Source organism: Doryrhamphus excisus, chromosome 23 (genome assembly GCF_030265055.1).
Source record: "Doryrhamphus excisus isolate RoL2022-K1 chromosome 23, RoL_Dexc_1.0, whole genome shotgun sequence".
Classification (NCBI taxonomy): Eukaryota; Metazoa; Chordata; class Actinopteri; order Syngnathiformes; family Syngnathidae; genus Doryrhamphus; species Doryrhamphus excisus.
In genome coordinates this window covers 1972075-1986139 of record NC_080488.1, presented here as the reverse complement: position 1 = coordinate 1986139, position 14065 = coordinate 1972075, and the positions used below count along the sequence as shown (strand labels likewise).

Below are 14065 nucleotides of genomic sequence, written 5' to 3'. Positions count from 1 at the left end.
GTCCATACCCTCTTCCTTGCTATGGCCTATTAACATATCACCAATAGATGCGTGTGTATTTCACTTGAATAGTTTGAGGGGGGAAAGCCTGTCTGCAGTAGAACTGTGATGTCCTTATCTATAGATTTTACTTAATACAGTGAGTATACTATATACACTATAGACGCTGTATAGCCTTTTTTCCACATTAAAACATTTCATTCTCGGAACCACCGTCTATGGGCCCCTTACAACATTTTTCCACGAGCGCTTTTATGATTGTACTCGTGCCATTTTTTACAATATTACACCAATTTGAGAATAGCTACACATATTCTAATAATTCAATAGGCTACATATCTTGATTATTAAAACAAATATGAAATACTAAGATATGTTGGCCTTTCTGTTTGTGGCAACTGTCATCTCTTGGTAGTTTAGTCTTTCACTGTGTACAAATACAAAGGGTTTGTAAGTGAATACACTACACTTTGCCAGCTAGGACTGCCTGTACTATAGTACTCATGTACTATAGTACTCATTTCTCATATTGATTACAAACAGAATGAAAGTATTGATAATTCTGCTATTGAAGTGTTGGAGACTTTTGAGTTGTGACCTCACAGTGGTGGTTATGATTGCTTTTGTCGCTGTCCTTGGTGCTGATCTCATAGAAGTGCTCCTTTGAAGAAAACAGATTTCCAGAAAATGATGAGCGACATTGTGTTGTTCTATTTAGACGGAAACTGTTTGGATTGCAGTGTTGGACTATGCGTACTTTGTTGTAAAAACACTGCATACAATGTGTAGATATGACTTTTTTGCTGCAGTATGTGCCTTATTTTTTAGAAAAATACTGAACATATTATCTTAATTGTCACTTCCGGTTAAAGTGACAAAAATAATGACCACAAGAACCTATTGTTCCCAATGGAGTGTGGTTTATTAGTGCAAAAGTAAATAAAGTCAAGTCAAACTTTACTTCTACAGCACATTTAAAAGAACGTGGATGAACTAAAATACTCCACCAGCCAAGCAAGCATCTTAGTATGCAGATACTTGACGTGATGGGGTTATGTAGTTATTCCATACGTCCACTAGAGGGAGATATAGACCACGGGACTGTTAAAACTTCATCCGGTTGGTCGGGACTCCTCCCAGAGAGGACGTCGTTCCCACCCGAGTGAAACAAAGAGATTAGACGGTGAGAGAGGAGATCACGACAAGCTTTTTGTGACTGCACTGTCTTCGGACATATTCGTCTATTCTATTTTGGATATCTCTTTTCGGACGGTATTGGGCCCTCCTTTCTTCGTGCCTTACGTGGATGTATGGAATGATGCATGCTGCGGGAAGATGGAGCTCAGTGCGGATGTTTGTGCTCTTCGTGCTGCTGGAGTGTTACTGGGAAGCGGTGTGCGGCCAGCTCTCTTACTCCGTGGCGGAGGAGGTGAAAGTGGGCACCGTGGTGGGAAATGTTGCTAAGGATTTGAGCCTCAACGTCCACGATTTGGAGTCCCGTATGTTTCAGATCGTTGCGGGGGGCAGGAGGAAATATGTGGAGGTAAACCTAAAGACTGGTGTCCTCTACGTGAATGAGAGAATAGATCGAGAGGAACTGTGTGGAGACCAAGCCAAATGTTCACTCGGTGTGGAGGCAGTGATTAATAATCCTTTAAAACTGTACCGGATTGAAATTATCATTTTAGATGTAAATGACAATTATCCTTCGTTCCAAATCGACCTTCTGGTTTTGAATATTAGTGAGACAACAGCAGCTGGAGCAAAATTCCCTCTGCATGCAGCTTATGATGCAGACGTTGGTAAAAATACAGTAAATTCATACAAGCTCAGCCATAATGAACATTTTGTGCTGGAGACACAAAAAGATGGAAGAGAATCACCAGAATTAGTGCTTCAGAGGCCTTTAGACCGAGAAAAACAGCCCACTATCACACTCACATTGACTGCTATTGATGGAGGAACACCAGCTAAATCAGGCACTATGACTATTGTTGTTAATGTATTGGATATTAATGATAATGCTCCTGTATTTAGCCAAAATCTGTACAAAACTAGAATATATGAAAATATTAAAGTTGGCACATCCATAATAACACTAAATGCTACTGATTTAGATGCAGGACCAAATGGGCAGGTCTTCTTTTCTTTCAGTGTAGGGGGGAGAAGGAAACAAACAAATATGTTCCTTATTGATGAAAAAACTGGAACAGTAACAAACAAACACAGTATTGACTTTGAAGAAACCAATGCATTTGAGCTAAGAGTACAAGCTAGTGATGGAGGCTCTTCTCCCTTAACCTCTCATACCAAATTATTAATAGAAGTTTTAGATGTCAATGACAACGCCCCTGAAATTACAGTGACATCATTGTTAAACACAGTGAAAGAAGATGCAGCAATTGGTACCGCTGTTGCTCTTGTCTCTGTGTTGGACAAAGATGGAGGTAAAAATGGTCTGGTGCACAGTAAAATTAACAACAATGTGCCTTTTAAACTGGAGTCCAATTATAAGAATTCCTATTCTTTAGTTGTCGATGGTCCTCTTGACAGAGAGAGTGTATCTATGTACAATATCAGCATCACTGCAACCGATGAAGGAAGCCCACCTCTGTCCAGCACCAGTGTAGTTTATGTTCATGTTTCTGATGTTAATGACAACCCCCCTCGCTTCCCAGAGGCCCCCATTAATGTTTACATTAAAGAAAATAGCCCCCCTGGAGAATTAATTCATAGAGTGACCGCAGTAGATGACGATATTGATGAAAATGGCCAAATAAGTTACTCCTTTGTACAAAGTAGCACCGACTCCATGCCGCTAACTACAATGATCAACATCAACTCCGAGACTGGAGATATAGTCAGCTTGCAGTCCTTTGACTACGAGAAGCTAAAGACCTTCCGGTTCAAAGTCCAGGCCACAGACTCCGGAGTTCCTCCGCTGAGCAGCAACGTCACCGTGAACGTTTTCATCCTGGATGAGAACGACAACAGTCCCACCATCCTGGCGCCCTATTCCGAGCACAGCTCCGTTAACAGCGAGAGCATCCCCTATTCTGCCGAAGCGGGATACTTTGTGGCAAAGATCAGGGCTGTAGATGCAGACTCTGGATACAATGCACTGCTCTCCTATCACCTGTCTGAGCCCAAAGGCAACAACAACCTCTTCCGGATGGGAACCAGCACCGGGGAGATCCGCACCAAGAGGAGAATGAGTGACAATGACCTGAAAAGTCACCCCTTGGTGGTGTTGGTTTGTGATCATGGAGAAGCCTCCCTGTCAGCTACTGTGTCTATTGATGTGGTGGTGCTTGAAAGCACAGCTGACATCCACACTCCGTTCAGACATGTGCCCATAAAGGAGGAGACCTTCTCGGATTTACACTTGTATCTCCTCATCGCCATTGTGGCCGTGTCCCTCATCTTTCTGCTCAGCCTCATCACCTTAGTAGCCGTCAGATGCCACAGACAGACAGACGGAACTTTGGGCAGGTACGGGGCCCCGATGATCACCACCCATCCTGACGGGAGCTGGTCTTACTCCAAAGCTACTCAGCAGTATGACGTGTGTTTCAGCTCAGACACGCTCAAAAGCGATGTGGTGGTTTTTCCAGCACCCTTTCCACCTGTAGATGCTGAACTGATCAGTATTAATGGGGGAGACACCTTTACCAGGACTCAGACTTTACCCAACTCTGACAAGGTAAGAATAAAATGAACACACACTGTTTGTATAGTTCTGGTGTATACGGAAAGTGCGTTCTCTGCCTTGTTTGGCCTTTATTTTAGCTATCACTATCCTTGGTGCTGAAGTAAGCCACACTATTGAATGGCAGCAGTAGTATGTGTGCCTTTAATGCAATCTGGTGTAATCTGATGATGTGAGTTCCCTCACAATATTGTAATGTTTTCAGAGTAAGTGTTGCATTTAAGGTTTGCTTTGTGTTTATTTGCATAGGAAATTGTGTTACATAATTTTGGGAAGTAATTATGGATTGGTGTTTTGAATGTGGCGATTAGGATTTTCCAATAGTTGCTATGTTTTTCAAGATACACAAAGTACTTTTTCATGGCGCTGGGTGCTGTTTCATAAATTCGCCACATGGAGGCGATATAGACCGTGACATTTTCAAGCGTGTTTTCGGCAATCAGAGACACAGGACTCCTCCCAGGGAAAAATGCTGATCGTGTCGAGCTGGGCTTTGTGACAAAGAGAGCCGAGCTCAGAAGGGAGAAGATGCCATTCTAGCTGGACAAAAGACTATCGTTTGTATTTTATAAATTCGATATAAGGATATTTTTTATGGAATGCTTTGGATTGGATTAATGCCGCTTCCGGATGATACAAGATGATGCATTTGTCAAGGAAAACGACGCATTGCCGGATATATTTTGTGGCCTTGCTGCTGAAATGTTTGTGTGAAGCAATCAGTGGACAGCTCTCCTATTCCATCTCAGAGGAGGTAAAACCGGGGACTTCTGTGGGGAATATTGCCAGGGATCTCAACCTTGACGTTAAGACTTTAGAATCTCGCTTGTTTCGGGTCGTCAGCAATTCCAAGACTAAATATTTCGACACAAATCCAAAAACCGGGGTTCTTTTTGTCCGTGAAAGAATAGACAGGGAGGGTCTGTGCGCAAAGGCTCCAAAATGTATCGTGAACGTGGAGGCTGTAATAAACAACCCTTTAAATCTCTATCGTTTGGAGGTAAACATTATGGATATTAATGACAACGCGCCGGTTTTCTCCGAGGATTTGCAGTTACTTGACATTGCAGAAAGCACTTTACCTGGGCTCAAATTTGGCTTGATAGAGGCCACTGATTTAGATGTTGGAAAAAATGGCGTCCATACATACAAGCTGAGCACAAACGAGTATTTCTCTTTAGACATCCACAAAGGGGGAGACAGCGTGTCGGCGGAGTTGGTGCTCCAGAAAGCTTTAGACCGTGAGCACGACTCCATTATAAGGCTCACACTTACTGCTCTGGACGGAGGAAACCCCCCCAAGTCGGGAACGTCACAAATTATTATTAATGTTTTGGATAGCAACGACAACCCCCCGGTTTTCAGTAAAGCTTTATACAAAGTTAAAATAACTGAAAACGCATCCAAAGGCTCCACTGTGATTACTCTCAACGCAACAGACAGAGACGACGGGTTGAACAGTGAGATCCAATACTCTCTGAGAAAAAAAGGACAGGATCTTGTTTTAGATTTGTTTGAAATTGACGCTAAAACCGGCGCAGTGTTCATAAAAGGCAATATTGATTATGAAGAAAATTCTGCATTTGAGATCCACGTGCAAGCCAGTGACAAAGGCAATCCTCCATTGTCAACTCACTGTAAAGTGCTGGTGGAGGTGGAGGACGTTAATGATAATGCTCCTGTAATTAGTGTGACGTCACTGCTAAACACAGTCATGGAGGATGCTGAGGTCGGCACTGCTGTTGCTCTAGTCTCTGTGCTGGACAAAGATGGAGGAAGGAATGGTATCGTAAAAGCTGTCATCGCAAATGACACTCCGTTTAAACTCGACACTAATTATAAGAATTATTATTCATTAATAGTAAACGGTGCGCTTGATAGAGAGACACAGACCCACTACAATGTTACTATTGTAGCTAGTGATGAAGGAAGCCCACCTCTGTCCAGCACCAGTGTAGTTTATGTTCATGTTTCTGATGTTAACGACAACCCCCCTCGCTTCTCAGAGGCCCCTATTAATGTTTACATCAAAGAAAATAGCCCCCCTGGAGAATTAATTAATCGAGTAACCGCAGTAGATGACGACATTGATGAAAATGGCCGAATAAGTTACTCCTTTGTACAAAGTAGCACCGACTCCATGCCGCTAACTACAATGATCAACATCAACTCCGAGACTGGAGATATAGTCAGCTTGCAGTCCTTTGACTACGAGAAGCTAAAGACCTTCAGGTTCAAAGTCCAGGCCACGGACTCCGGTGTTCCTGCACTCAGCAGCAACGTGACCGTGAACGTTTTCATCCTGGATGAGAACGACAACAGTCCCACCATCCTGGCGCCCTATTCCGAGCACAGCTCCGTTAACAGCGAGAGCATCCCCTATTCTGCCGAAGCGGGATACTTTGTGGCAAAGATCAGGGCTGTAGATGCAGACTCTGGATACAATGCACTGCTCTCCTATCACCTGTCTGAGCCCAAAGGCAACAACAACCTCTTCCGGATGGGAACCAGCACCGGGGAGATCCGCACCAAGAGGAGAATGAGTGACAATGACCTGAAAAGTCACCCCTTGGTGGTGTTGGTTTGTGATCATGGAGAAGCCTCCCTGTCAGCTACTGTGTCTATTGATGTGGTGGTGCTTGAAAGCACAGCTGACATCCACACTCCGTTCAGACATGTGCCCATAAAGGAGGAGACCTTCTCGGATTTACACTTGTATCTCCTCATCGCCATTGTGGCCGTGTCCCTCATCTTTCTGCTCAGCCTCATCACCTTAGTAGCCGTCAGATGCCACAGACAGACAGACGGCACTTTGGGCAGGTACGGGGCCCCGATGATCACCACCCATCCTGACGGGAGCTGGTCTTACTCCAAAGCTACTCAGCAGTATGACGTGTGTTTCAGCTCAGACACGCTCAAGAGCGATGTGGTGGTTTTCCCGGCACCTTTTCCACCTGTAGATGCTGAACTGATCAGTATTAATGGAGGAGACACCTTTACCAGGACTCAGACTTTACCTAACTCTGACAAGGTAAGCATACTGTTAATTCAAGGGTGCTTTGCAATTTATAATAGTAAAAGTATAATGTGGTAGTATTTTGTCTATTGTCTAGTATTTTGTCTGTTGTCTATTGTTATTAATTATCAGGATGTGTGGTTTGGAAATGAATGGTGTGTAGATATTAAATGTTAGTGCCCTCGGTCAGAGGTGAAGTGTTGTTTGGATCCTTATTGTTATCTGAAGTATATTATGAATACTTCCTACACCCAAAAAGGTTGGTAATCATTGAACATGTCCTGACAGATACATCATAAGACAGTATAGTTTATAGTTTATTATATGTTATTGTGTTGACTGGTAGTAATAGCATAGTGAATGATGTGCAGAAAAGTCAGCAATTTTTTTAAAGAAGGATTTTCTTAGAAGTCTACACTCCACAGTATATTGAAGCGCTATCCGTGGTGCTGGAATACAGTACATGCAGTCTTTGACGTTTTATTGTTATTTTTAAGTTATGTGCATATATTTTCGGTGTAATCGTTTTCTATTTTTTATTGGCAATGTGAAGAAAATGAGTAAAGGCAAATTTAACAAGGAGAAAACAATTCAAGAAGGATTGTGAATAGCTTTTAAATAAGAAACAACAAGCAGAGTTGTTGTTTTTTGTCTGTAAATCCAAGTTTACAATCTTTGCCTTTAATGTTGCACTTCTCCATATCATTCACAAGATGGCGCTGTAGACCGTGTAAAAAAAATACCGACCTCTGACGTGCAGAAAATCTTTCTAAAAACGACAACGTCATAAGTGGGTTGTGTCGAGCGTCAACTCAGTCAAGGCGAGCCCCACGGAAGGGAACATCAGCGAGTGTGGATACATAAACGGATACATTCTTGTATTTAGTTTGACTCTTTGTGGATCTACCAAAAGACAAAAACGCAATCGATGTTATTTTTTGACTCGCTATGGCTTCTGGTGAACAATGGATTCCGATTGGGGATCTCTTTTTCATTTTGCTTTGTCTGTGCGGTTGGACCACGGCTCAGATATCCTACTCCATCTCGGAGGAGGCACACAAAGGGACGGCGGTGGGAAACCTCGCAAAGGATTTAAACCTCAGCGTGCAGCAACTCCAATCCACGGGTCTGCAGATCACATCCTCGTATAAAAAACGGTATTTTGACATTGATCTCCAAAGTGGAATATTGACCGTTAGCGAGAGAATAGACAGAGAGGAGCTGTGTCCGAATGTGGCGAAATGCTCTTTAAATGTAGAAGCCGCATTGAGTAATCCACGCAGGCTTCATCGAATCGAGGTAGTGATTAATGACGTCAATGACAACGCGCCGGTTTTTATGGAGGAAATAACAACAATAGATATGTCAGAAAATTCTTTTCTCGGGGAGAGGCATCCTCTGCCAATAGCCCACGATGCAGACGTGGGTGTAAACTCCGTGAAAACCTATAAACTAAACCAGAATGAGTATTTTGTTTTGGATGTACAAAGCAACAGTGATAGTGTATCTGCAGAGTTAATACTACAAAAGGCATTAGATCGAGAAAAGCAGGCTGTAGTGGACCTGATACTCACCGCCATAGATGGGGGGAAACCTCCCAAATCTGGGACTGTACAATTAAAAATAAACGTACTCGATGTCAACGATAATTCTCCCGTTTTTAGCAAATCTCTTTACAAGGTCCAAGTTGTTGAAAATGCCGATATTGGCGCCGCGCTATTAACGCTATCGGCTACCGATTTAGACGATGGCGTTAATGGGCAACTCATGTATTCATTCGCCGAAAGGGGGCGTTTTAACCCGGATGACAAGTTTGCTTTGAATGAAAACACTGGAGAAATCACCATAAAAGGGGGAATTAATTACGAGGAAACTCAAGCATACGAGATTCGTGTTCAAGTGCGGGACAAAGGCACCCCGCCTCGTTTGGCGCATGGCAAAGTTTTAGTGGAAGTCATCGACGTGAATGACAACGCACCGGAAATCACAGTGTCGTCACTTATGAGTCCGGTAAAAGAGGACGCTGAAATCGGCACGGCTGTTGCTATGGTGACAGTGACTGATAAAGACGGTGGTAAAAACGGTCAAACGACGTGCAAAATTTCCGCATCGGTGCCGTTTGTTTTAAAGTCAAACTATAAAAATTACTACTCGTTATTAGTGAACGGACCTCTTGACAGAGAGGAGCTTTCACAGTATCTTATAACGCTAACAGCTACTGATGAAGGAAGTCCGAATCTGTCCACGACCAGCGTCATCACTATTCAGGTTTCTGACGTTAATGACAACCCACCTCGATTCATGGAGCCTGTCATTTATGTTTACCTTAAGGAGAACAGTCCAGTCGGAACCACTATTTACACTCTGACATCTACAGATGCGGATTCAGTGGAAAATGCAAAAGCAGCTTATCACTTGATTGACAGCTCTGCTAAAACTACACAAAGCGCTTCGATGATCAATATCAACTCCGAGACTGGAGATATAATCAGTTTGCAGTCCTTTGACTACGAGAAGCTAAAGACCTTTCAGTTCAAAGTCCAGGCCACAGACTCTGGAGTTCCTGCGCTCAGCAGCAACGTCACCGTGAACGTTTTCATCCTGGATGAGAACGACAACAGTCCCACCATATTGGCGCCCTATTCCGAGCACAGCTCCGTTAACAGCGAGAGCATCCCCTATTCTGCCGAAGCGGGATACTTTGTGGCAAAGATCAGGGCTGTAGATGCAGACTCTGGATACAATGCACTGCTCTCCTATCACCTGTCTGAGCCCAAAGGCAACAACAACCTCTTCCGGATGGGAACCAGCACCGGGGAGATCCGCACCAAGAGGAGAATGAGTGACAATGACCTGAAAAGTCACCCCTTGGTGGTGTTGGTTTGTGATCATGGAGAAGCCTCCCTGTCAGCTACTGTGTCTATTGATGTGGTGGTGCTTGAAAGCACAGCTGACATCCACACTCCGTTCAGACATGTGCCCATAAAGGAGGAGACCTTCTCGGATTTACACTTGTATCTCCTCATCGCCATTGTGGCCGTGTCCCTCATCTTTCTGCTCAGCCTCATCACCTTAGTAGCCGTCAGATGCCACAGACAGACAGACGGCACTTTGGGCAGGTACGGGGCCCCGATGATCACCACCCATCCTGACGGGAGCTGGTCTTACTCCAAAGCTACTCAGCAGTATGACGTGTGTTTCAGCTCAGACACGCTCAAGAGCGATGTGGTGGTTTTCCCCGCACCTTTTCCACCTGTAGATGCTGAACTGATCAGTATTAACGGAGGAGACACCTTTACCAGGACTCAGACTTTACCCAACTCTGACAAGGTAGGCTGAAAATATGTTTTTGGAGCGATGCTTCTTTCTTACCTGACCAATTATCGCCATTTGAAGCAAGTTCTAAAGTATATTGCGAAGCCATATTGTTGTTGCTCTCACCTTTCTTCTATTGTGATACTATTTTAGTTTACCATTTTTAATAACATACTCCATTGGCTGGCTACCAGACCAGGGTTTACCCTGCTTCTTGCTCAAAGTCAGCTGTGATAAGCCCCAGCATACCTCATATACATACAAGTGGTGTATAGAAAATGGATGGATAACATACTCAGTACTCAGATTATATAAGTGCAAGTGAATGGTTGACTATATTATTTCAAATATATAATAGAAATATAACTTATGTGTTTCAGGTGTGTGTGACAGAGTACAGTAGTTTTTGACAGCTGATTCAAATATAAAATGGATGCCTGGTTTGCTTTTCGGTTGGTTAATTTGATGGTTTGCAAGTAAAGTACTCTCCATGGTGCTGAAGTAAGACTTTTTCTATTTCAGAATCATGTTTACGTTGCGAAAGCATGAAGTATTATTCATGTTTGAATGTCAAAGGCTAACTTTTAATGTGTATTGTGATAGCATTCAGCGCTTGTTCACAAAATATTATGAAAATATCATTTTTTCAAGACATACATGAATTCAACTGCTATACACAAATGCAGTTAGGTTAGATAGATAGAAGAATCTTCCATTAAACATTCATCTGTAAATATTTGGGGTTGTAAAGCTTCCAATGAGACATCTTTAATCAAAAAGGAAATATGGATGTTTTACCAGTTATTGACCACTAGATGTCGCACTAGACCACAGCTCGGATGATTATACCCGACCTCGCCTTATTCGGGAATCTTACATTTTCATTGGCTGTGCTTTGGTGAGTCACACGGATTGTAGTCCAGCGAGAGGAGCTGCTGGGAATGCTGGGATAATGGTCCCAGTGTCGGATACACAATTGCTGGATAAAAACGAGTAGAAGTATTAGTGGTTATTTTCCAACCATGGAGATGCAGGATTATCACGTATGGATTTTTATAGTTTCTGTGCTTTTTCTTTGTGACGGATATGCTTCCCAATTCTCTTACTCAATTCCCGAGGAGGTGAACAAAGGCACTGTGGTGGGGAACGTCGCCAAGGAATTGAATCTTAATTTACACGAGCTGCACAACAGAGACCTGCGTATTGTTTCCGGTGACAGTAAGAAATACATCGATGTGGATCTTGGAACTGGGAACCTTTTTGTTAACGAGAGAATAGACAGAGAGCAGATTTGTCCGAACGCGGCGCAATGCTTTGTGAGAATACAAGCCGTGTTGAGCGACCCTATGGCGGTGCACCGCATTGACGTAAATGTTTTGGATGTGAACGACAACGCGCCGATATTTGAGGACGATGTACACACTTTTAAGATCTCTGAATCCGTTGCGCCGGGAGAAAGATATTTTCTCCCAGTGGCAGAAGATTTGGATACAGGAAGCAATTCCGTTAAAACGTATAAGCTGACTCCAAATGAATATTTTACGCTTGATGTGCAGAGCGGAGGAGACCACGGCGTGTCTGCCGAGCTGGTCCTCCATAAAGCTTTAGATCGGGAGAAGCAGCCTGTTCTTGAGCTCACTTTAACTGCTTTGGACGGAGGAAAACCCACTCGATCGGGCGCCTTACACATTAAAGTCGTAGTCATGGATGTTAATGACAACACACCCGTTTTTAGTAAATCGCTGTATAAAGTTCGTGTCAGTGAAGACGCCCCACCGGGCTCCGTTGTAATCAAATTAAACGCCACAGATTTAGACGAGGGCATGAACAGTAAGATATTATATTCTTTAATTAAAAGAGGCAACAATGATCCATCCAATGTTTTTAATTTAAATACAGAAACAGGAGAAATCACAGTGAAAGGTACTTTAAATTATGAAGAAACTCCTGCCTATGAGGTCAGAGTTCAAGCAATGGATCAGGGAACTGTTCCCCGTAGTGCTCATGCTAAGCTACTAATAGAGATCATTGACGTGAATGACAACGCCCCGGAAATAACAGTAACATCACTTATGACTCCAATAAAAGAGAATGCAGAATTGGGCACAATAGTCGCTTTGGTTACCGTGAGCGATAAGGATGGGGGTAACAATGGTGTAACCAATTGTCGGGTACTTGGATCCGCTCCGTTTAAGCTCAAATCTAACTACAAAAATGATTATTCTTTAGTAGTGGATGGAGCACTAGACAGAGAAAACACTTCTCTTTACAATGTCTCCATTCTAGCCACAGATGAAGGAAGTCCTCCTTTGTCTACTAGCAGGATCATTACTGTTCATGTTTCTGATGTTAATGATAACGCACCTCATTTTAAGGAGCCTCTTATTAATGTGTACGTTAAAGAAAATAGTCCAGCAGGATCTTCGCTTTGTTCTATAAATGCACTTGATCCGGATTTGGATGCTAATGCTAAAGTGTCCTACAGATTATTGGATAGTTATCCTGGAAATACTCCGATAACGTCACTACTAAATATCAACTCCGAGACCGGAGATATAGTCAGCTTGCAGTCCTTTGACTACGAGAAGCTAAAGACCTTTCAGTTCAAAGTCCAGGCCACGGACTCCGGAGTTCCTGCACTCAGCAGCAATGTCACCGTGAACGTTTTCATCCTGGATGAGAACGACAACAGTCCCACCATCCTGGCGCCCTATTCCGAGCACAGCTCCGTTAACAGCGAGAGCATCCCCTATTCTGCCGAAGCGGGATACTTTGTGGCAAAGATCAGGGCTGTAGATGCAGACTCTGGATACAATGCACTGCTCTCCTATCACCTGTCTGAGCCCAAAGGCAACAACAACCTCTTCCGGATGGGAACCAGCACCGGGGAGATCCGCACCAAGAGGAGAATGAGTGACAATGACCTGAAAAGTCACCCCTTGGTGGTGTTGGTTTGTGATCATGGAGAAGCCTCCCTGTCAGCTACTGTGTCTATTGATGTGGTGGTGCTTGAAAGCACAGCTGACATCCACACTCCGTTCAGACATGTGCCCATAAAGGAGGAGACCTTCTCGGATTTACACTTGTATCTCCTCATCGCCATTGTGGCCGTGTCCCTCATCTTTCTGCTCAGCCTCATCACCTTAGTAGCCGTCAGATGCCACAGACAGACAGACGGCACTTTGGGCAGGTACGGGGCCCCGATGATCACCACCCATCCTGACGGGAGCTGGTCTTACTCCAAAGCTACTCAGCAGTATGACGTGTGTTTCAGCTCAGACACGCTCAAGAGCGATGTGGTGGTTTTCCCGGCACCTTTTCCACCTGTAGATGCTGAACTGATCAGTATTAACGGAGGAGACACCTTTACCAGGACTCAGACTTTACCTAACTCTGACAAGGTAGGCTGAAATTGTGGTTTTCTAATATATATTTTTATATCCTGTTGATTATTGCAAAGAGTTCTAACAATCCTTGCTGATTTGAACCTGTTTGAATGAGAAGTCTGCTACTTTGTTTTGTGTGCTAATTGTTAGCTCTGGCATTATTAGTGTAGTGGTTCATGTAAATGACAATCAGTTGGCAGCCTGTGACTGACACCTACTAGGATGTAGTTTTTATTCATATCAGGGTTTTGACCAGAAGGCCTACTATATGACAGGAAACAGAATGTGCTTCAGGGAAAGTATTGCTGCTGTCCTTGGTGCTGAATGTTAATGTACAATAGAAAAGCTTGCTTGCTTTCAGCTTAAAACTTCATTAGCCTCCTTATTCATAACAAAAACAATACTGTATCATTATAGTAGAAATCAGAGACCACATTAGAGTATTTCCTTATAAGAAAACAAATATCGATGTTGGGATTTGATGAAAAATAAATCACAAGTAAACTCGAGCTCATTCCCAGGAAACTGTATGAGTGGAATTGTTCCTGGTTTTAAACCCCAATTCTTAGTAAATTGCTTTGTTTTGTGGGTGCTTTGTTTTTAAAACCGTATATTGTCATACCAAAATTAAACGCTTGA

At 43.3% G+C, this 14065-nt stretch overlaps 2 protein-coding genes across 17 annotated transcripts in view; both read left to right on the top strand.

The window, feature by feature from the left end:
- LOC131110216 (protocadherin alpha-C2-like) overlaps positions 1–14065 on the top strand; it is a 116138-nt gene that overhangs the window by 67380 nt on the left and 34693 nt on the right. Inside the window, exon 1 of one of the 16 annotated variants that reach the window (XM_058063082.1) lies at positions 15–3703. The exons of 13 other annotated variants lie outside the window; for them this stretch is intronic. In XM_058063082.1, the coding sequence (XP_057919065.1) occupies positions 1307–3703 (2397 nt within the window). In that variant the 5' untranslated portion in view covers positions 15–1306. 2 more of the 16 variants (XM_058063085.1, XM_058063088.1) reach the window with 2 other exon arrangements.
- LOC131110222 (protocadherin alpha-2-like) lies at positions 10926–13451 on the top strand. Its single transcript, XM_058063104.1, has one exon. The coding sequence runs from the start codon at positions 11063–11065 to the stop codon at positions 13448–13450; it is 2388 nt and encodes a 795-aa protein (XP_057919087.1). The 5' UTR covers positions 10926–11062; the 3' UTR covers position 13451.

Coding starts and splice junctions, on each gene's coding strand:
- LOC131110222 (XM_058063104.1), top strand. CDS start 11,063: ATGGAGATGCAGGATTATCACGTATGGATTTTTATAGTTTCTGTGCTT.